The sequence below is a fragment of the Eumetopias jubatus genome, unplaced genomic scaffold (assembly GCF_037043125.1).
Source record: "Eumetopias jubatus isolate StellerSeaLion01/CBP00866 unplaced genomic scaffold, mEumJub1_p1.0 scaffold_11, whole genome shotgun sequence".
Classification (NCBI taxonomy): Eukaryota; Metazoa; Chordata; class Mammalia; order Carnivora; family Otariidae; genus Eumetopias; species Eumetopias jubatus.
In genome coordinates, this window is record NW_028274817.1 from 99,923,877 (window position 1) to 99,948,808 (window position 24,932).

A 24,932-nucleotide genomic window follows, 5' to 3' on the forward strand; every position below is an offset into this window, starting at 1 on the left:
TGTGTGCATGTTTTATATGATTTTATCAATTGGAGGAAAATATTCAGTGTAAAATACAGAAATGTATAAGGAGGTTATTTGGGGTTTTTAAAAGATTTATTTATGTGTGTGTGTGTGAGAGAGAGAGAGAGAGTGAGCAGGAGCGGGAGGTGGGGGAGAAGCGGAGGGAGAGAGTCAAGCTGACTCTGCTGAGCATGGAGCCAATGCAGGGCTAGATCCCCATGATCCTGAGATCATGCATGACCTGAGCTGCAATCAGGAATTGGACACTCAACCGACTGAGCCACCCAGGCACCCCTATAGTTAGGTTATTTGAATGGGTCAAGTTTGTGGTTGGAATAGGAGAAGGGTAAGACCAAAGATATAGTGCATATGATCATGTTTTTGCAGCTTTGTTATATCTGTTCTATATGTTTAAGAATCTTGTAAAATAAAATTTAACACAAAACACATATTTGGAGGCAGTGATGAAGGATAAACTCAGAAAGGTAGCACCACTGTCTAAGAATTTTCGTCGGCTTTTTGACATTTACACAGTTTTAATGACCGGGCCATGGAGGAGTTGCCCTCATTTTAGTACGTCTCTTTAGGACTTGGATTTTTTGGTTCCTGTTAAACGTCTTAAACTTCTTTCACTCCTGGTTCTTTCTTTATTATTTATTTATTTATGTATGTATTTATTTAATGCTGGTTCTTTATTAAGAGGGTATACCAGTTTATTTTTTTAAAGTTGATACTCAAAACTCTAGTTTATTCCAACATAAATTCTTCCTACCATATCCCTAAGTCCTTTCCTAGCAACTCTCTTCCCCCTCATCTTAAATATGTGCCCTCACTGGGTTTAGGAAGGTGTTTTCACTTTCTCTCCTTAGCCTTGATTTTGGTTTCATTTCATTCTCTTGGTTTTAGCTATCCCATCAGTTTATCCCTATTCCAAACTTTCTCTCCATTTCTACCATCTTTCTGCATCTGTAAACTCCTGAAGCGCCTCACATTTGGGTATCCTGACAGTGCTGTAATTTCCATATACCTTCAACAAAATCATCTCTACTCTCCCCTTGGAAGCTACCCCTCAGTTGACTTTCGTGTTTCTTCCTGTCCCTCTCGGTTCAAACCACTCTTTCTCGCTGCTCTCCATAGGCTGAACTTATACTTTGCAATACCACTTTTTTTTTTTTCCTAAGATGATCTTAGATAAAATTCGTCGTATCTTACATTATAACTGCCTCTAACCTGGTCCCTTGGCCTTTGCATTCTCCTTTCCAGTCCATTGGTAATGCTGTGATAGGCCATCAAAATCACTTTTATCATGTCATTTGTCTGCTCACATCCTCAGTAGTTCCCCTTTATTTGCAGGATCTAGTATAAAAATCCCTGTTCCTGGTATTCAAGGCTCATTTGAATATGCTCTCAAAACTATGCTCTCATACATCCACCTGGGTTTTCCCCCTTCCTGATTCTTGTACGTGCTGCCAACCGTGTCCCATCAGCTCTCAATATATATTTGGTTTTCAAGAAAACTCACAAATTACTCCTTGTAGACCTTTTGTTTGCCATCCATCCTTGAAAAGATCTCACTCTCTCCTCTGAACTATAGTCACTGTTGTCTGTACAATCCACTTAGAAATTAATCAGGTACTGCCAAGTGACTTCTTCTATTGCCTTGAACCTTTATTTAAAACTAACTTTTTACATGAGTATATCTTGTTTCCTACCATAGTGTTAAGTTTCTAGAGGGTAATAAACTAGCCTTAAGTTTATTTTACTTCAGATTTAGTAGATAGCCTTGTACGTGGTGGGAATTCAGTAAATACTTTGCTGACCTGAGATATTAATGTCTTTGTCTATTTAATCCAAGGAAATATTGGTGCTATTAAAACTGTACTACAAAGATTGGAGCAATTGAGCCATTCATTTTTTTAAAAAAATATGCTGCTTAACTTTCTGCATGCTTTCCCCATAATCACAACTTAATTTTGTGTTTGTCATGTATTATTTCTTATGACATGCCAAAAAGCTTCAAGGAAGGAAAATAACACCTATCATCGCATATAAAATGAGACCTTAACACTAGAGTAGTCCCTCAGTAAGCATGGGGACTATGATAATGTGCAGTGACAAGCAGAAAAATGTACTTTTTTAGCACACACTTTCCTCCTGCTCTAGGATAATGTGTGGATAATAGCAGACACACTTTAGGAGAAAAATGCATTATTTCAAAGTGATGCCTTAAGGTTGACTACAGGAGGAACTATTTGAATGAACTATCTAATAAAAGAACATTTTTAAATAATGTCAAATTCTCACCTCAAAGGACTGTGAAGGGTTTTGCTCAAAAAAGTAAAAATGGCAAAGATTTTTATACGAGTGGTTTTTTGCGGTATATTTTCATATCTTTCACTTACATTATGAAGCCGTTCAACACCAAAAAGTTTCTTCAAAAACCATTTTTGTCCATGTCTTAACGAAAGCATGATGTCAAAATAATATTCATCCCTGAGAACTTGTACAGAACCTCTTGGTACAGTTTTCCCTATAAATAGATCCCTAAAATTAAAGCAGATGTTCAACAGGAAGTGAACATGCAATGTAACAAATACCTCTTCAGTTTCCTTTTTTGAACTCAAATTTTAGATTATTTTTGGAGTATATTAGCTTATTCATTGTTTATAAGATTATTTCTGAGTTGCAAATATTTCCTCTGTGTTTTTCCCCTGTGTGACCATGGTTTTGTCCATTCAATGGTCACTGCCACAATCAGATAGAAACCATGAGATCACTTTTACTTGTATCTGTAGCAGATACCTTAGTGGAGGTCCTACCTGCTGCAGGCCCGTCAGATCAATGCATTTGAACTTTCTTCATAAACTGAATAAGGCTGGGATGTAGGCCCAAAAGAAACTTAGAGTCTTGTCAATTTGCTTTAAGACCACTTGTGTAAGAAATTTAATGGAGTATGAAGAAAAACCACATTGGGCTAGAGGTTGAAATACCTAGATAATAAAAATCTCAACTTTATTACTTTAAGCACATCACTTAACTTCTGTGATGGATACTTTTGTGTGTCAATCTGATTGGGCTATAGGGTGCCAGACATTTGGTCCAATGTTATTCTGGGTATGCCTGTGAGGGTGTTAGTGGATCTGTGTGTGTGTGTGTGCGCGCACATATGCACACGTACCTGCACAAACATATGTACACACAGATATACACGTGTGTGTATATATACATATACCTTCTGTTGATTCTCTTTATTTGGGGGAACCCTATAACGATTTCTCTGAACATGACTGGTCACTCTTTAGAGTCACAAAATAGAAAAGGTGTGTCTGCTATTTCATGGGGTTAATGTGTGGAAGTTTTTTCAAACTAATCGATATGCTTTCTAAGCTGTAAAATACTATAGAAATTTCAGATATTATTGTGCTTAGTGTTCTTATTCTTTTTAAATAGCATTTTTTCCTGGCAAGTCATTTTTTTTTTTATACTTATGCCAACCTTGTTGCCATTTTACTCTCCCTAATGTCCTGAGCCACAGACAGTGTAACGTTCTGGGAGCCAAAACTTCAGACATCCTGGCAACAGCAGGTGCCCTAAAATTAGTGACAAAGGAAAATTAACATGAAGCTCTGCTTTCCGGGCCTACTGGCCATCTGAACAAATACTCATTTTTCTCTTCCACCTTCAATATAGGGACCCTGTTGACATCCTATAGTTTCAACTGAAGTTACAGGCCAAAATGCACATATAGACCTCCCCATAGTTATAATCCATTCCTGTACTGGAAAAATACCTCAGAGCACCTGGTCATATTGAATATGGAAATCTTATATGAATACAGAAAGGAAAAAAGCATGAGCAGGACATTAGAGCCCTTTATACATGAAAGTCACTAAGTTGTCCCCAAAGCATTTGCTTGGTGCATTAGAGATCAATTGAGTGGCCCAGTGCTATTCTGTCACAATAGAGTTCTTTCAAAGCTATACATGATTAAATAAACTCCAAATATTCCTTTGGCAGCTGTTGTTTGTTGGGTTGATTGATTGATATTTGAATCTCCATAGTCAAAAGCCTGTGATGAGAAACTTACTCTGACGATAACAGTAATTCGCTGTAACAAGGAAGCCACTTTCAATGGGTTGAATGATACCCAAGATAAAAATGTATATAATCTGCTACAGCAGAAGCTGGGTCAATACAAGCAAGCTCTGGCATTTGGCCTAGTTCTTGTTACCATTATTTTTCTTTATTAAGGACACAAAGCAATTGCCTTGGTGCAGGGCTGAGTTTCCCTTTTTAATATAATAGAGCAAATATTTTGCCATTACACAGGAAGAGAGAAGAGATTCAGAAAAATTCCTTATGCTTGTCAGAAACCCATTCACTGGTATTAGAGGCGTGGACAAACATTTCTGGTCCAGTGTGAACATGTATGGGTGGGGGACAACTTAGTCTGAAGTGTTACTTGGAAAAATCAAAACCAAGTGTTATTTGGAAAGGAGGCTCCTGGGGCGCCTGGGTGGCTCAGTCGTTAAGCGTCGGCCTTCGGTTCAGGGCATGATCCCAGGGTCCTGGGATCGAGCCCCACATCGGGCTCCCTGCTCGGCGGGAAGCCTGCTTCTCCCTCTCCCATTCCCCCTGCTTGTGTTCCTGCTCTTGCTCTCTCTGTCAAATAAATAAAATCTTAAAAAAAAAAAAAAGGGAGGCTCAGAAAATCTGGCTGCATCAACATTTGTCATTCTCCTTGTTGGAACCAAAATCCTTAAAAATTGATTATAAGGTAATGGGTATGATGCCATACTGCACTGCTTTTGGGTCACATCCGTAGTTAATAAGGACAACAGGTCATCATCACTTGTCATTTGAGACCGATTTACTACTCCCAGCAAATTCTGCCACTATCTCATATTACAAAATAAAAACTCCTGAGAACATGTGTATTAATCAATTTTTAGAAGATAATTTTTATCAGCAATGCATATTGGAGCTGGGAAAAAAAGAAATGAAAAGGTAAGAACCAGGTGCTCACCCCTTAGGACTCCTTTTTGTCCTCACAACAATACTACGTGGCTGGTGCTAGTGTTATTATTTTTGAAATTTTACAAATGAATCAGTTGAAGATCAAGTGACTTGCTCAAAGTGCTATAACTGATAAATGGACAAACTGTTTTGTCTTCTAAATCTTACTCCTCTGGACTTTGTATCAAATCAACCACCTACCATTCTATGATAAAGCACAAATTTCTCTTCAATTGAGATAACTAAGAAATCCTTTGGTCTGACTTTCCTATATAATGGACTGTTTTCTCAAGGCAGTAAATATCTGATTTTTAGAAGTTAATTATTTTGATGCATGCTAGGAAATAGAGTTACTTCTAAAACATTTTTTTCAAGTTACTTACCTTTTTTAGTGCTATCATTACCTCTTAGGCAAGTACATAAGGCAAAATATATTTTTGAGTATAAAGACTGATTTTAGTATGGTTACGATCTTGTCCCTCTTCCCCAATGACAAGAGAAGATAAGCAGATGGATTGAAGAGCCGTGGTCAGTTAAATCTTTTTTTTTTTTTTTTTTTTAAAGATTTTATTTATTTGACAGAGATAGAGAAAGAGCACAAGTAGGCAGAGTGGCAGGCAGAGGGAGAGAGAGAAGCAGGCTCTCCGCCAAGCAGGGAGCCGGACGTGGGGCTCGATCCCAGGACCCCAGGATCATGACCTGAGCCGAAGGCAGCCGCTTAACCGACTGAGCCACCCAGGCGCCCCTCAGTTAAATCTTATCACCAACTAGGGATTTGAGCATTTTTCCTCCAATACTCAAGACTACAAATAAGGGTCTTAACTGTTTGGCAAATCATGATGAACCTTACAAGTGATTAAATAGTGATTTTTGGTAATGATTTAATAACAAGTATTTTAAATGACTTCTCATGATACATGGACAGATACTCATATAGGTGCATGTTCTTCCCCTTTGTATACATACCTGTAGACACTCCAATCCTGTCACAGTTAACAGGATTCAAACATTTTGTCTCACTGAGTATTTTTCTCCACTCGAACCTACACATAAGAATACCACAGCTTTAGTTCTGCATATATTTAAGCTGATTTTTAATATTCACAGACAGACCATATGGTACCTGTGTGTGGTACTCTATAAAAATCCCACTTTGGTAAACTCTTCTGTTTTTGAAACAGTAGTAACTTGTTACCGGGTCTCTTCTCTCACATCGTTTCTACCTCTTACGGTGATCTTCAAAATTAAAAAAAAAAAAAAAAATCCTGAAGACTTAGAAAAGGAAATTATTCATATGTCGTTGGTGTTTATGGCATGCCATGTGGTTTGTTGACTGGTACCGATCCACACTATGACCGACTTCTACAAGAACACAAATCATCCCACATTACTGTTGGCCCAGTAGATGCTGCTCTGTTGAAGCAACATCTCAGGTGAGCCTCATTCAGTCTTCTATTTTTATAGACAAAAGGGGGAATGGACATATTTTCATTTCTGAAATTTGGCCGGTGTTATTTATTGAAAGGTGCTAATTTATCCATCTGGACACCTGGTCTGTCCCTATAACCTCAGAAATACAAAGGTAAAAATGAAGTTTCCCTCTAGTGTGTATCTTGCCAGCAAGTGCAACTGAAGGAAATTAGAGCCTGTTTGTGTTTTTTCATCATGTTAATACAGGACTTTTCCATAAAAATAAATTAGTTTTGAGCATGTTTGTTTGGACAACAAAAAGAGAACATCCACTTGATTGATAGTGGACAGAATTTTCATTAAGTTGAACAGCAAAAGTACCACAGTTGCATCACTCACCTTCCTGTTTCAAAGGAAAACAGAAAATTAGATCCAATAAACTCTACACAAATGTTTGCTATGCATATTTTAGCCATTAAATACATTATCAAGAATCATGTCAGCATGACATTATAATATAGTGACTTTACAAATACATGTAATCTAATCTAGGAATGCTCTAGTCCTCCCTACATCAGCTTCAGACATAATCAGTGTTGAAATTTCTCATTATTTTGGGATGAGAATTTGTTTTTTGTAAGAATGATTGCATTTAATTGAATATACAAACACTATTAAAGTAGACAAAATCGTTGTTTAATAGGAAAACCGGTATAAGTTTTTTTTTCCCAAGAAAAGGAGCTCTAATAATGAAACACTTGGGTTTTTATTGCCACAATAATTTCAGCATGTATGGAATTTGCCTAACTTTGTGTCTTTTCTACTTTGCCTGTCTCTGCATATCTCTGTAATAATGAAGTACATGAGTCAGAAAACAGTGGTCCTGTGTGGTGGGAACCTGTCTGCTGTGTGATGATTATGTGCAGCCGATCTTGATATCTGTTGGATGACTTGGACAAGTCATTTAGGCTCCCAATTACTCATTATTATTTTTTTTTACCAGTTGATTGAGGTCTGACTGACAAACATAAAGTTAAATGTATTTATATACACTTGATGATATTGGAGATAAGTATGCATCCCGTGAAACCATCACCACAATCTATGCCATAAACATACCCATCACCTCCAGCTCTTCATATTTAATGTGGGGATCTTAGCATATTTTTTGCTTATCTCATGCATGTGTGTGGGTCTCAAATGAAATAATCATCTGACGGCACTTTATAAAGTATGTAAGAGTAAAATTATCACAGTAAGATCATTGTAATAATTCTCTTAGCGTAGTATTAATATCTTGGCCTGTTTAGCACAACCACATTTTCTCTGTGACAAATGGCCTGTTAAGCACAACCACATTTTCTCTGGTTTGGGCAAAGGAGCACACCAGGAGAGATGAGGAGGTAGATACTTAAGTTGTTGTTGAATCTAGAATGTATTGCAAATGTCACAGATTGACCCTTTTCCTCTTTTAAAAAATAACTTTTCATATTGACAATGTGGTATTTGCTTCAAATGTAGGATACAGAACCTACCTTATTCATTTCTACTGATTAAAACATCTCAAGTGCTTATGTAAAGGTGCAAATTGAGTTTTAGGTTTTCTTGATTTATACACTTTAATTCACAAAGGATTTGAGACAGTGTATAACAAAATTTCAAACTAGGAAATGAAATAATAGAAAAAAAATGGAACCAGGGGAGACACAGACTAAAGTTTGAGAATTAAGGCTAAGGAAAAGAAAAAAGCATAAATAGGGGAAAAGGATAGTATAGAGTGGGAGTTTTGAGAAAATGGTCTTTATTAGCCTTCTTTGGGGAGATGGCAAAACAAAATTAGAGCTGTTTCCAGCTATTTCCCTAAAGTACATTTGCTATAGTAATTCTAAGTTTTCTTCCTAAAAGGCAGCATGTTCAGAGGGCATCAAGTAAACTGGACCTATGGAATTTTTTTTTAATATTTTCTCCTTGTTTCTTTTTTCTTTTTTTTGAATTTTTTATTTTTATGTTAATCACCATATATTACATCATTTGTTTTGGTGTAGTGTTCCATGATTCATTGTTTGTTCATAACACCCAGTGCTCCATGCAGAATGTGGAGGACCTATGGAATTTTTAACAACCTTTCTTACCTGACATTTTCATGGTCCACATTGATGTATTCAAAACTAATACATAGAAAAATACCATTAAAGAAAGCTATTAAATGATGATATTAGAAGAGCTTAATATTACTTGAGAAGTGATGAATTATTATTTCTGATGTTGGGTAAGTTTAATAGTATCTACTTGAGCAAAAATTGTGGTGAATTATATTTTACAGGTGCTGCTATCTTAGTAGAGAAAACAAGATAACCTTACTTAAAAATACTACTAATTCAGATACAGCACCAGGAAAGTTTACATTGTCTGTTTTCTTATTCTTAAGTCATAAATCTAGATAAAATATTTTTGGGGGGTAAGATTATATCAATTTATATTCCAAATGAAAATAGCATTTTTTTCCTGATTAAAAGTATACCTTTTCATTGGAAAAATACATTTCAAATGATAAAAAAAAAACATACAAATGACTAATAATCTCGTTTCCCAGCGATCGCACTTAACATTTTTCTGTATATTCATCTAGTCTAATTCTCACATGCCTCTTTTTTTAGAAATCTCCCTCTTACGTAGATTCTTCAGTGCCTCTGCATCTTATTTCCTCTTGTTCCCTTCTTGTGCAAAGAAAATGGGTTTTTTGAGTTTGTTTATTTTGGGTTTGTTTGTTTGTTTTGTTTTTTGCCGTGTCAAATACACAAAGTGGTTCATGCATCAGACCATCTTCTTCGTTCATCATTAGCCAGAGGCCCTCTACTTGTTCAGGTGGTAGGCAATTTGACATTATGCTGTTCCTTGTAGAATACAATGAAGTCCTCGCATAGTTACTTCATTTTAGGAACTGGAGACAATTTTATTAACTGAAAAGAAGTTATTTTAAGTTGCATAGAAATGTGAGATGCAGTTTTCCAGCTGCAAAAGAGATTAACAGCCAGGCCTTTGTGTCCACCCTAAGAATAAGTTCTGGCTCAGTTGTCTTTGTTAACGGGCATTCTTTTGCTCCTCATCCAGAAATGCTCTTTAGCAGGAAGAGATGGAAACCAGTACAGTGACTTCTTCCCATTTGTGAAAATTGGGATGACGTTTGCCCATCTCCAGTGTTAACACAGTTCATCAACGACCACTGACAGCAGGGTAGGACCATATTGTGCAGGTTCTCTCATTTCCCTGGGACATAATTGGTCTGGAGCCAGAGATTTTCACTCATTTAGAGCAGCAAGGTGCTCTTTTAAAATTCCCTCACCTATTTTGGGCTTCATTTCCTTCATACGGTTATGCCTTTTCCAGTCTGATGAACATTCTCCTTGACAGAACAGACAAGCAGAGGAGCTGAGCGGTTTTGCTCTCTGTGTCATCTTTATTCCTAATCTTCCCCTTTCTGCCCCAGTCACTGAACCTGTGTCTCTCTGGTTCTTCTTTCTCCAAGTAGAAGTGAAAAGGCCCTGGATGTTGTTTGTTTGTTTGTTTGTTTGAACATTATCCCAAGTCTCAATTCTAGGCTTGGCTTTTCCTCACTGTTTATGCAGTTCTATATTGTTTTTAAGATTTGCCCTCAGGGGCACCTGGGTGGCTCAGATGGTTAAGCATCTGCCTTCGGCTCAGGTCATGATCCCAGGTTCCTGGGATCGAGTCCCACATTGGGCTCCCTGCTCGGCGGGGAGCCTGCTTCTCCCTCTGCCTCTCTCTCTCTCACTCTCTCACTCTCTCACTCTCTCACTCTCTCACTCTCTCTCACTCTCTCTCACTCTCTCTCACTCTCTCTCACTCTCCCACTCTCCCTCTCACTCTCATGAATAAATAAATAAAACATTAAAGATTTGTCCTCAGTTATATGTCCCTTATTTTATCCCATGTTTATACATTTGTAGAATCTGAGCTCCTTTGAGGATCCCCTGTGTCGTGGCATGCGTCTTGTTCAACAACCCCCACCCCTTTAAAAAAAAAAATACTCATTGGGATCATTTGCTATTATGTTGTCAAAATTATATTCTTGAAAGTCTCAAAGTCTCGAGTCATTTTATCTTTTAAAATTTAGGATCATGGGATCACAATGTTATTTTCCCCTTCTTACTCTAATAAACATACCACACCACACATACACACTTTGCTAAAATACACATGCCACTTTATTTATCTTCTAGATTGTCCAAATTGAACCTGTATAACCTGATTAGTCTTCTGAACCTTTTTAAATTCTGTCTGCATATGACTGAGCTTTGCCAAGGAGAGAGTCTTAGTTCTTCTCTTTATAAGAAGTATCTACAGGTACTGTGTGAGGTGGGAGAGAAAGAATTTAAACTTGTACATTTTCATTGTTAACATGGCTAAAATAGTGTTTGATCAGAGAAAAGTACTTGAAAGTGACATGTTCTTATTTCTTAATAGAAGTAAAATTTATATACGATGAAACAGATTTATTTGGGAGGGGAGGAAGAGTTGATTCCTACAAAAAATCTGAACCTGTTGAATTTAGTTGATTTCAATCTGTCAGGATATTCTGAGTAGTATTCAGATTTTGCTCTGTAATTTATTTTCCATGCTTTCTTGCTCTGTATGACTGTAGCAAGTATGTAAGGAAATACAGAAGAGTGCCCCCTGGAACTGGGAAACAAATAGATAATGTGTTCAGTTTAACTTCCATTTCTTCTACTCATAAAACCAGTACTTCAGTAAAAACATTCCCATCACTTCATGCCATCTTCTGGTCAATTCCTACCCCCTTAGGCACCTATTATTTTTATTTCTATCACCATACTTTACTTTTGTCTATTATTGATTTCATATAAATGGAATCATGCAGTATGTAGTATTTTGATCAACAAAATATTTTTGAGGTTCATTCATGTTGTCAATATATCAGTAGTTCATTCCTTCTTATTGCTGGTTAATATTTCCTTGTAAAAATATACCACGATTTGAGGTCCCTGGGTGGCTCACTTGGTTAAGTGTCTGATTCTCGATTTCAGCTCAGGTCATGATCTCGGGGTTGTGAGATCAAGCATCCCGCTCTGTGCTGGGTGTGGAGCCTGCTTAAGAAGCTTTCTCTCCTTCTCCCTCTGCCCCTCCCCCTTCTCTCCCCTCCTAAAATATGCGTGCGCGCGCGCACACACACACACACACACACACACACACACACACACACCATGATTTGTCTGTCTTTTCTGTTGGTGGACAGTCAAGCTTCTCTCAGTTTGGAGATAGTAGGAATAAAGATGCTATGAATGTTTGGGGAGAAGTCTTTTTGTGAGTGTTTTCATTTCCTTTGGGAGTGGAATGGCTAGGTCAAGTATTTAACTTTGTACAATACTGCAAAAACAGTTTTCTAAAGTGGTTGTATCATTATATACCTGAACCAGTCATGGTGGAGAGCTCCATTTGCTCTCCATTCTCACCAATATTTGATCTTAACAGTTCTTTTCAACTGTGCCATTTTATGGGATATAAAGTGATATCTTGTCACGGTCTTCATTTGTGTCACTCTGATGACTAACAGAAGTGAACTTCTTTTCATGTATTTGTCATTCATGAGCAGAGATCATATCTGTTGAAGACAGTGCCCTTCCTATTGGGTGAAAGTAATATTATTTTGAGGTTACTGGTATAACTTGGAAATTGGGAGGGATAGACACACTGTCCTACTTGGTTTCTTTTCTTTTTTTCTCTGAAGACTCTAGTGCAAAGCATCATTGCTGCTTGGGTAGCAGTGCCTTGGCTTTGCAAAAACACTGCTCCATGGCCACGAATATGGAGTGCTGAATATTTTAATTTTCTTTGACCAGCTGCTGCATAGAGCCTCTTCAGAGCCATCAGCACTAATTTGTTGGTTAAAGCCTACTAGGTCTTTAAAAATACAGAGAAATGACTTAATCATTCTTTTTACTGTATGTATTATGCTCATTCATTTGGTCACCAGACTTTTACTGATTCACCTGGTGGGAAGCTCAAAAGATGAAGAAGATAGTGTCCCTGCACTGAAGAAATTCAAAAACTTTCAATCAAAATAAAGACCTTTAATTTTATAGAGACTGTGAAAAACATCCTAAAGTAGACATAATGGATATGCAGTAGGATTTGACAGGACAATTTCTAGTTGAAAATTTATTTGTAAGAGACATGGTATTTGGAGTTTGTCTTCATTTATCCATTTAACAAACATGTTTAAGGCACTACCATGCAGCGCGTTCTTTGCTAAGTACTAGAGTGAGAAAAAAAAAAAAAGTGAGGGCATTCATATGGAGAGAGGTCTCCAGAAAAGCCATGGTATGACTGTGAGTTGTCCAGTTGTGCTGAAGTCATGGATAGGAATTGGCAAGTCACTTTGGGCAGCCTAGGAATGTTTCTTCCAGGAATGCTATGAGGTTCCGAATGTTATCTGAGCTGTTTTGGGCTTCATTAGGCGGGTACTGAGGATTCAGTATGAATATTTCAGCAGGAAATAACGAACTCCCCGAGCTGTCCATCAGGAGAACTGATGTGCAAAGACTATGTAAGATGTTTGGGAGTGTGAAGGGTTAAGGGAAATCAGTTCAGAGGAGGTGTTACTGACATAGGTGAAACATAGGTGAAATATGAAAATACGTTTACGACTGGGGAGAGAACGTGGAATTAACTGGTCAATAGGTACAACAGGATCAGTAGAACTTGTACTGGGGAAAAGAAAGGGATAAAACCCAGATGAACTGGTGGTAGGAATGTGGGTGGGTCACTGGGAGAATATAGATGTCATTCAAACAATAAGTCAACAAGAAAAACCCATTTCAGAATTATGTTAATGTTGTCTTGAAAACGTTTCCTTTGAGGTTCAAATCAACTGCAATTGTGCAGAAATGCTAGGCAATAGTTAAGAAGGAAGCTTCACTAGAGATAAAAAAAAATTAGAAAACATTAGCATTTGATAACTGAATCTTTTCCTCTACAGAAACTATATTTTGTAAGGAACCACTGGAGTTGGTTTTCACCTCTTTTTACAACTATCCCTGATCTTTTAGGGAATCACATGGATAATTCTGGAATTTTTAACAAGAGACATCCTTAAGTCCTCTGGCTCTTTTATTCTTAGGTTGCTCTGGTTTGTGTATAGTTCAATAAGGTACAGATTGTTGACATTGTACAAATATGTTAATAATAGAACCCATTCTTTTGCCTGTTTGTCTGATTTCCAGAGGATAGTCTCAGTCAGTAATAGATACACAGATGTGTTTTACTATCTCACTTTCTAGCCTAATTCCATGAAGAAGAAGAGCATTACCCTATAACAGATAATGAGTTGGAAAATAAGAAAGCCAACCTCAGAAAGTAAGGCTTTGAAAAAAAACAGCTTGTTTTTAATGCCTGTGTAACTTGATGAGAGGAACATAGAAGGCTTAGTGATACCCAACATGTGCTTAGAGGTGGATTGTTAGTTGATGTCTTGGGGGTTTTGTAATCTGAGCTAAATGCTTAAAATCAATTAATTGATGTTAGACAGAGATCTGTTTTTATCCCTCTTTATTTTATTTCTGGACCTTTCCATTCTCAAGAGCATGGAAAACAAAACCTTACCTTGGTAACTTGTTATTTGTGATAAGAGACAAGACTTTGGTAAAACACAATTATTTTTAATGTCTCTTTTCCATACCAGGGTTTATACATATTTCAGAATTTTACTTAAGAACCTTTCTCAAGTGGGAAGCCATTCAAGGGTACTATAATATCTTGTCTAGTCTTGCACTCAATTTATCAACAAATAGTTCTTGAGCAATTATTAAGGTAAGCAACGCCCAGCACTGTGCCTGGCAATATAAAGAATGAAGAAGACTGTCCTCAGTCATGTATAATCTTAATTACCATGATGTTTATGTTTCTTTTCCCATCTCCCAAATACGGATATAGACACGTGTACACATATCATCATACTCCTAATCACACAACTGATCTGTCTTGTTCACATAGCATCTCCATAGCTATGTTAGGTTGAGTAATGACAGGAAAAGACAAGATTATTTATCACTGTAAAGGCATCAGATACAGAGTAGTTACCTAAGTATTTGTTGGAGTGAATCACATTGAAGATAATACTTACTCACGTTGAACATTTTACCTACATTAAACAATCATTTAGAGATTATGCCAAAGCTAAGGCACATAAAATTCCTCTGAAGACAAAAAAGAGGGAGTCTCTAAAGGGAAAAGTTAAATTCCTGATTTCTTACATAGCAGCATGAATATATTTTTAAACTCTCATTGCCCATTGATATTTAGCAGTGGATGGGTAGAAATTAGGATGGGTAGATAAAAGCAACTTCATGAGAGCAATGCTCTTAATTTTTCCAAATGTTCTAGGTAATCATACTGCCTCTGAACTTTCTACATTAGGTGAGTCATGAGATAGACCCATGGATCTCTTTGCCAGCAAATGAAAATAAAATGTAGCAATCTACAGACATAGCAAGGGTCAGTAATGACAGTGTTACTCCTCTCACTTTCCTATGTAGCAGTTGTCAGGCAAATATTCAGGAAGTCGCAAAATATGTTTGAATTACAAAATCTTCCTTTGAAATTAACCTTACTGTTTTCAATGAAAATGGGGACTCCAACCACCTTCAGAGCCAAACCCACATGACGAATCTTAGACTTAGCTCGGCCAATAATGATCTCAGTTATATCTTCAAACCTAATTTTTCCTCTGCAGTTCAGTCCAGTATCCCCCTTTCTGCCTAGTCGACATCCTTCCCTTCCCTCACATCTCCAGCGAAGGGCTAAATCCTATTTACCTCCCAAATATCAACTGTTTCCAACCACTTCTATCTCTCCCACTACTTCCCCATCCACACTACCATTTCCCTTCCCTTCACTACCGTGGTATCTCCTACTTGGTCTTCCTCCTTTTACTCCAGAGCTTCTCCAATCCATTCTTTCTACTGCAGGCAGCAATAACCGGCACCTGGCAGAGTGCCTGGCCCATAGGAGGCGCTCAGTAAATAGTTGTTTAGTCAGTGAATGTCCCGCTTAGTGAAAATACTTCGTAAGCGTGGAAAGTACCAATAGGAAACTCCAGCTTTTCAAAGCCAATGAGATTTGACTTTTAATCAGATATTTCCAGTCCTTAATTCCATTTAGAGATCATCTTTTAAAAAAAAATGTTATATTGCTTTTTTTCATACACTCACTATGCTTTTTGTACCCACCAAATGGCTTTCGAATAAATATTTGTGTGGCTCCAAATTGGTAAAACCTCTAGAAAGAAGGAGGAATTTTAAAATGATCCATGTCTCCTTTCAAGTATTCTGTCTTAGAGTGAGCATTTTCTGGTTGCATGCGATATGTTCCATGATGAAATATCTCACATCTTTTTACAACCACCCTAATAATTTTTAAAAGAAATTTATGGCTGAAGTCGTATGTTCTATTACCAGGATCTCTTATTAAGAGAGGAAGCATGTTCTCTGTATTAAAGAGTCTGGTGGTTTTGTCTTTTTTCTTTGTTGGTTCTTTCCTTAAATCTCACATATGAGTGAAATCATACAGCATTTGTCTTTCTCTCTCTGACTTATTTAACTTAGCATAGTACCCAATAGATCTACCCGTGTTGTTGCAAATGGCAAGATCGCATTCTCTCTTTTTTTTTTTTTTTTTTTGTGGCTGAGTAACATTCCTTTATATGTATGTACTACATTTATATCCATTTATCTGTGGATAGATACTTGGAAGGGAGGTGAGTGGGGGAGGAATGGGTGCAATAGATAATGGGGATCAATAGTACACTTAATCATGATGAGCATTGAGTAATGTATACAATTATTGAATCGTATTATACAACTGAACTTAATATAACACTATGTTAATTTCACTTCAGTTAAAAAAGAACAAGCATGGTCATAGAGAAGAACCTCCTTTTGATCAGAGAAAAGTCAATTTGTTTTCATAACAAATCTATGTAAATAGAGAGGAAAAACAACTCTTAAACGTTCCCAGTTAGTTCTCCTGAAGTTCTAATGAACGATTTAGAAGCCAAGAAAGATTGAACAAATCTGTGAACCTAGAGAGGCCTATCATTGATTTTTTTACTCACTAAAACCTATTAACTTTGCAAAGTTGTGTACTTTATAACAACAGTTTTCTTTAAAGCAAAAACTTAATTCAGATTCCTTTGGAGTAGAATGCATGCCTGCCCCACCCACACTTACTAAAGTTCTAATGCCAAATCATGTCTGAGGACAGATTTAACTTACAGTCTCTAGTATCAGAGCCCCAAAGGCAGAGATTTAACATATATGCTTTTTTTTCTTCTTTTGGAATGTCTGCTGGGAACTGAAGAATGTATATTTTGGGGATTTTCTGCCCAGGGCATTATTTCGTGGGAAAGGAAAAAAAAAAAAAAAAAAGCCTGAGATAACCTTTCGGAGCATTTAGTACTTAAAGTACCAAATACCATTTGGTATTCACATTAATAGCAGTGATAATAGTGACTGTATATATCACTGATGTGGATGAGATAAACACATCCAAAGGAAATTTCATTGTAATTTGATATTAGGTAAATGTCCCATTAAAATAAATCGCTACTGTACATAATTTTCCTTTAGTTCATTGGCAGGATGTTTGCTTGGAAAAAGGAGCAGTCTAATTCTAGTGTTAAAAGGAATTCTCATTATTCTTTTATAGCAACCATTATGAGGAGCAGTTAGGGAAGGGCATGTGTACCAACCAGCAAATCTGCTATCATACCACCCAGGGAAAAGAGGGTATTAGATAAAATCTAACAAGACCCCCCCCCCCCACTCCTGCCTCCGAGTCCTGCAACAAACTAACAACAACATACTTATGGTTTGGGCATTATTATTCGTCAAGCACAATGAATGTTTACTGAAATGCAAATAAAATTAGACCAGGAGAAAGAATAGGAAGAAAACGGTGCATTTTATTTTGGGTCGATCGTTTGTTAAAGACTGTTCCTCTTGATTTGACTTATTTTGCAAATTACTAATAAAAGACCTGTAGGTCCTCAGATGAAAGTTGAACCTGAGATACAGTTTAAATTTGAATTCATATTTTATGATCAAAAGAAGAAAAAACTATTTTACTGAATCCTCAGCCATAAAGTCTAATGTAGACATGAATGCTACCAACAAATGATACTAAATAGAAATATTTTATAAATACCTACACAGTGGAGAGGCACTTAGCTCTCCCTGGGCTCTTAAAGGGTCCAGCAGAAGAGGGAACATTAATCTGAGCATGGCAGGTGGGTTATGACTTTGACCTGCAAAACTTAGCGGGACCATCAAGTAAGTGGAAGGCCATTTAGTTTTATGGGAAGTTGGAGCTAAGGGTGGAAGTGGGGAGCAGCAGGCTGCAAAAGCAGAGGGGTAAAGAGGCTGCAGAGGCCCTTTAGGCCTTCCTCGGTCGGCTAGTGTTTGGACATTAGCTTGTGGTTAATAAGTAGGCATTATTCTCCATGTCCTCATTCTAGGTGCCCAAACTTGGCCTTGCTTCTTGCCTCCTACCACTTTCATTCTTTACTCAAAAATTGTCATTTCTCTAGGCCATGTTTCCTTTTTTTCCACTTTTTTTTTTTTTTTAAGATTTTATTTATTTGGGGGGGGGAGAGAGAGAGAAAGTGAGTGAGCACAAGCTGGGGCATGGGGCAGTGGCAGAGGGAGAAGCAGGCTCCCCGCCAAGCAAGGAGGCCAATGCAGGCCTCTATCCCAGGACCCTGGGATCATGACCTGAGCTGAAGGCAGACACTTTACCGACTGAACCACCCAGGTGCCCTTCACTCCTTTTTTAGATACACCATTTTTCTACTCTTGCCTCCCTCTCCCTCTTTTAAATCCTGCATTTCCCAAATTCCAGCCATCTTTCAGTCCTGTCATTGTCCTCATGAGCTCCTCTCCCAGGGTCATCCGGTCTTCCGCCAGGATGGAGTCAGCCAGTCGACGAACGGGCTAAGTTGAATGTGTCTTGTCACTGAGCCTGCTGTATGCTTTGGGTATTTGTCCATTTATGTTGCTTCCTTACAAAAATTCATCATCTGATAAAATTTGAATACTTTCTGAGGCATATCAAAACCTCTAAAGACAGTGGTGACTATGTACTGTTAGGAATCAACGTGAGAAACAGACTTGTTTAATTTATCTTTGAGAAAAGGACCAGAAACTATTTCTCAGACTTACTTGAATTCTAGGGACTGACAAAGAGAAAACAGTGGGAATGATCTTAAGCAGGACAGAAAGGGTAAAGCAGTAGATGATAACACATCATATTTTTATGAAATCACACAGTAGAATTTTCTCTGGCGGTTTCACCAGTGTCCATAATGTTCCTATTCTTACATGTTTTCACTTGACCAGTGAGTGAACGGAGTCAGTGATTAATCTGTCTCCAAGGAAATCTTTAACGAAATTACAATTAAATCAGAGGATTGCATTCTTGACACATCTACTTGGTCAATGAAGGTTAGTTTCTTTCCTCTTCGGTTTCCCTCATTCTTGATCTTTTCTCCCAATCTCTTATCCCTCTGTTTTCCTCTTCCGCCTAGTTTGTGGTATTTGGCCAGTTCTTTAACTCCTACCCAGCTTATCCAGTTTTGTCATTGTACAGTTTCCCATAACTGCTTCTTAGCTTATTTTTCTTTACTGGTCACATTTTATGTTCCATTTATTGTGCTTTCATACAGTTTTGAAAAGTTTGGCAAATAGACTTTTTTTAAATGTATGTAATGTTTTCATATAAAACGTACTGACTGCTTTTGCCTCATATTCTCTCCTCTGTAAAAATGTAGCCATTCCTTCCTGGCCCATAATTTCTCTTACTTTCCCTCAATTTAACCAGACTCGAGGGACTTAAATGTGTCATTTTCTGTAATTTAGGAACATTTTTCCATTTAAAAAGCATACAAGAAGTTGAGATAATGCAGTAACTATGAAACATGTCTCTCCTGTTCACTCGCCCCTTCCACGTGTCTCTTGCCTACTCTTTCTTCAGTGGTGAGTCTATTTTGTACTCCTTTGTTCCCTTACCTCCGAGATTCTGATGCAGTCAGCCAATGGTGGAATTCTGGGGTTTTATATTTTGAAAAAGTTCCCTAGGGAAGTCTGATATGGAATCCTTATTAAGAATGATGCTTTCCTAGCAGAATCAAAACACAATAAGCTTTCTAACTGCGATGAATAATCCAATAGATTTAATTATGATTCTCTTTCTGTCCCAAACTAAGACTAGATGTTAATTGCCAGAGAAATGGATAAGGATGTCTATGACAACAGAACATTAGTATGATATCAAAGCTTGGACATTTTGCCGGTAGTGAATAATTTAGTGCTTAAAATATTTAGAAGCTATAGAATTAAAATTAATTTGTTTTTCCCTAAGTGAATAAAGTTGATTGAGGTTTTACATTTAATTTGTTACATCAAATTTTATCTTCGGGCTCAGAGGCTAACTTGTAAAACACCAGGTACACGTTTTTTAGTTCCTGTTTCGATCCATTATGCCATTGTCTTATGCTTTATTACGGAAAGCTCTCCTCAAGTGGATCATACACTGTAAATAGCTCTCCTGATTACAAAAATCTTCTCACACAAATGCAATAGACTATTTAATGAGCTCTCCTTTCACAAAATTAAAAAACCTGAAGGCCCTGGTTTGGGACTCTCTATAAATGAGATTTAGATCTAACAATTTTAAATTATTGCTTTATTCTTAGCTATTCAATTCTCTCTCTTATCTGGGAAATAGAAAGAATAAAACCCTTGTTGATTCTACAATTGGGTTGTAAAAGTCGCTGCAGCCACCAGCCATGAAGTAGAAGGGCCAAGATCAAAAATACAAAGCAGAGGAGCTGATATAAAAATTCTGAAGCAGCTCTAGCTTATAGCATTATAAACCACCACCAAGAATTCTTTGATTACTTAACAAAGATTCTGTCATCGGGCTACTCAGTGTGGTGTTCCTAGACCAGCAGGATCGGCGTCCGCATCAAGCTTGTTTGAAGTAGAGAATTTGGGGCCCTCCACAGACCCACTGAACCAGAATCAGCAGTTTGGCAAGTTCTCTAGGAGATTCTTGTGCACTTTAAAGTTTGAGATGCAATGCTATAGCACACATCTAATACATACTCCAGGCATTTTTTTCAAAATATTACAAATAGCTGTGGATATTGGACACCACTGAAGGTACAAATCAGAGTCTTAATCTTTCTTCTCTACTTTCCTGTTTTCTGTCTTTTAGGCAAAGATTTTCCCATTCCAGTAGTTATGCATGATTGCGTGATCCAGCTAGTTCACAAACCCTATAGATTCTGCCCTAACAGTGTATTGGGTTTATCTTTTCCTTTCTGGTGCATTATCAAAAGTCTAGTCTTACCCCAATACCAGTCTCCCAGAATGCTGTCCTGGTGTTTTCCCTGTGTCCCTGTCTTAACCTTAGCCTGGAACTCTGCCTCAGAATTAACCAGAAACACAGCTCTATCTCCAATACTCCTGTACTTACAACAGAAGTTATTTTCTTTTGCCACCCGAAGCATTGCATACTCCATAATGAAAAGCCAAGTCCTCTCTGCCGAGGCCCAAGATCCACCCAGGGCTGCCCCTCTCCCTGCACTCCCCCTCCCATACTGTGACATGGAGCCCAGGTACATATTCCTGATCACATCATGGAAATGGCACACCATAGGCCTTGCCTCCTGCCAATCCGCTCACCCCCTGATCCTCCACGTTTCTCAGGTCTACCCATTCTTCATATTTCACATCCCCCCAGAGGCATCTCCTGTTCATCCTTCCACTGAAATCATCCCTCTTCTGGTGCATCATTTATGAGCATCTTGCTTTCTCTCTTGTATGGAGTACAACAAATTATCCTTCACAACTGTGTCTCACCTCTTCAGCTAGATTATATACTGCCTGAAACCTAGAAAATGGAACTTATTTCTTTGAATCTCTAGGAGGCCCAATGATAAGTATTAATACTAATGATAGCATGACAATGATGAAACTGAATGTCTCCCTTCCTCCCCCACTTCCTTTATTTAGACACGCATGCGTTCTCTCAACAGATAGTTCCCGAAACCTCCCAGGCACCAGATACAGGACTAAGCATTAAGGACACAGTCATGAATAGGACACAGTCTCTGACCTCAGTGAATGTCTGGTATGATAGGAACATAGACACAGTTTGTTATGAATGAGTGTACCCGTTACTGAGCAAGTAACAGTGAGTGTCACACACCACCCTGGTGTGAATGGATGGTAAAGAGTGAGATTCAAGTAATGGTGAAAATCAACTAGTTGCAAGGAAATACCACATGTTCACGAGAGCATATCTCATGTACATGTAAGAGAGTATATAGTGAGGAAGCCTTATGAACAGTTCGATAACTGCATAGTTTTATGTTCATTTGAGGCACGGTGGTCCCTGGAATAATGGCCTTGTTATCATTTTTGCCGATTGATTGAGTCTTTTAACTGTTAAAGTTATACTACCAGAAATTCTAGTATTCAAAATAATATTACACAAAAGTAGTAAAAAAAAAAATAATAATTCTTTAGGTGGAATAAGGATCTTAGAGAGATTTGACCCAGTCTCAGAAGACATGCATCCATTCATTTACTTGGCAAGCATGGACTGGCATTTACTATGTCCTTGGTACTGGCTCAAAAGACAGGGAAATATAAGAATACAAGATCATGAGAATCACATCTATCAGGAAAGTGTTCTGCATACTGACTTTATGCAATTAGTACATGGGAATTTGTAAGCCCTTTTGATTTAAACATGGTAGGGATCTCAAGTTCTCAGATTATTTCATTTTCTAACCTGCAGATTTAGTACTGGTTATTTTCATTGCCTAAAACATTCTAGATGATCTTTAAAAAAAAAAAAGTAGAGGGCCATTTTTATGTAATGGTAAAGAGCATTTTTGTTTTTATGTATATTTGGTTGTAGTAGTCTCTTTTTTAATGACACTCCTTTTCTGTTACTCTTAAATTTTCATTCAGGATAAAAAGTGGAAAGTATTTCATCTTGACGTCATCAATGACTCATAAAAATGTTCTGGTGGCTATAGATTATTTTTAAATTTATCACTCTACCTTAGGGATTTTTTGATAGGCTGCCCCTGAAAGCAATTAATTCTGTTTTATGTGGTTTTATAATGCAAAATACCTTGATGGAAACAGAATTTGAAATAAATTTCCTTCTAATATAAGCAATGAATTTTTGCTTAAGTATCTCTAGAGGTTGTTTTTTTTAAAATACTATGACTAAAGTATGTTTGTTCTTTTTCACCTCTCCTATCGACAGTCATTAAGAAATCAAAATACTTTTTTCATGTTGAAATTTTACAACACTTCATAGACTATTAAACATGGAACATCCTTGTGGGGACAAGAAATCAAATTTGCTCTTGAGGTTTCCAACTAATTGATTTGTAGGACATTATACCATCGTCTAGCTGACAAGCTTTACAAATATAAAGACCGGAGCTGAACTGAGAGGGTGCTTTTTTATTGACACATAAAAGGTGTCTTTCTGTCTTGTAGCCTTTGGATATAGGCATGTCAGTTTCATAGAGAAACTTTCACAGGGCACTTTTTTATTTCTTTCTCTCCCCATAGAACCACATGTGGTAGCACATTGTTAAATCTTTTCTCAAATAAAAAGACGTAGGGCTTCATTTTTGTTTTGCCTTTTTGGTATCTTACAGGAACTCCAGGATGGCATCGAACAGCGGCAAACTGTTGTCAGGGTATTGAATGCGACTGGGGAAGAAGTAATTCAACTGTCCTCCAAGACAGATGCCAACATTCTGCAAGAAAAACTGGGAAGCCTGAATCTGCGGTGGCAGGAGGTCTGCAAACAGCTGGTAGAAAGAAAAAAGAGGTAGGATAACAGATAAAAATAGGAATCCTAAAATTTTAGCAGAGCTATTTAAGCTGTCCTCTAAAAAAAAGACTCTGTGAAAGATTGAAACCAGGGTGAAAGGCAGTAAGGGGAAGGAGCCCCTCAACTGTTAATCAGTAGCAATAATGAATTTGTTTTCTGAGTCTCATGTCCTGAAACATGTAGCTGCTGCTAGGGAAATAGACAGCACTTTGCTATTTTAAACTTTGAAGTTTGTTTTAAACAAGCGATTGTTCAAATATGAACATCTTCAGTATATTCCGGTTTTAACAAGCTGAGGCTCATTTATTTGAAAGAAGATGACAAAAGGAAATAACAAATGACGATTTTGTAAGAAAGACTGTGATTTGGCTAGATTTTTGAACAGCTATGAATGTGACTCTGATATTCAAAACCAAGATGGTCGTATTTAGTTTTTAGTTCCACTACATTTGTCAGTACATGCTTGAAGAGGGACTTGGGCCGACAATGGTCAAATCTAAAGGGGGAAAAAATAAAGGGGCAAACAAAACCTCAGAAAAGTTATTGCTGAATTCAGTCATCTTTTAACTTTCCCTTGGAAGGTCCTGAAAGCCCAGAATGCCAAATGTATACTGCTGCACTTGGAAGGCATAGATATTTTTATAAATGGGATTTTGTATCATGCTTCCAGTTGTTGATGCTAATGTTGCCTGTTTCATAAGGGAGGATTTGGCCTTTATTTACCAAATGAGACTATTGTTTTGAACAATGAAAACTCCCTTCTATTGCCAAGCTCTTGCTTCCTACCTATCATCTACATAATAGGTGGTTTTTAATATTCAGAAAGCTAGGACAACTCATTGATGAACGTCTTTGGTGAGGATATATTAGAAAGGTTTCAGAATTAGGTCCATTGTCTTTGCCCACCTCCTCTTGGCGCCTTTGCTCCTGTTGCATTATTCAAAAAGTAGATAAAATTCATATTCCTCTACAAAAGGGATGCTTTACTTAACCTACACACACACATACACACACCTCTTGATAAAAGTGTAAAATTTTTATAGCATCATCTAAAAACATTTTTAGTTTGAATCTTGACTTAGAAAATAATTATAATTTTTTCTTAAAGATTTTTATTTATTTATTGAGAGAGAGAGAGAGAGAGAGAGAGCGAGAGAGCATGAGAGGGGGGAGGGGCAGAGGGAGAAGCAGACCCCTGCCAAGCAGGGAGCCCCATGCGGGACTCGATCCCAGGACCCTGAGTTCACACCCGAGCTGAAGGCAGACACTTAACTGACTGAGCCACCCAGGGGCCTAGAAAATAATTATAATTTTTATAGAGATAATGGAAAATAAAATCTAAACTTGGTGGTGAAACTGCTTCCTTGGGAAAATCATATACTTTTTTCCCCCACATTGAAATCTCTCTATTAAACACACAACTATATCATTACTTAAATAACTGATGTTTAGACTATGAGCAGGTTTAAACCTGTATAATATCATTTCTGAACTGAAGTCAATCCAGTCTAAAATAAGATGTTAACAAATGGGCAGATTAA

The 24,932-nt window shown here is 37.5% G+C and overlaps 1 protein-coding gene across 1 annotated transcript in view; it reads left to right on the forward strand.

Annotated features, from left to right (window-relative positions):
- DMD (dystrophin) overlaps positions 1-24,932 on the forward strand; it is a 1,674,912-nt gene that overhangs the window by 828,454 nt on the left and 821,526 nt on the right. The window contains exon 40 of the mRNA XM_088028834.1: positions 23,213-23,388. Coding sequence (XP_087884960.1) covers positions 23,213-23,388 — 176 coding nt within the window. The remainder of the gene's footprint in view (positions 1-23,212; positions 23,389-24,932) is intronic.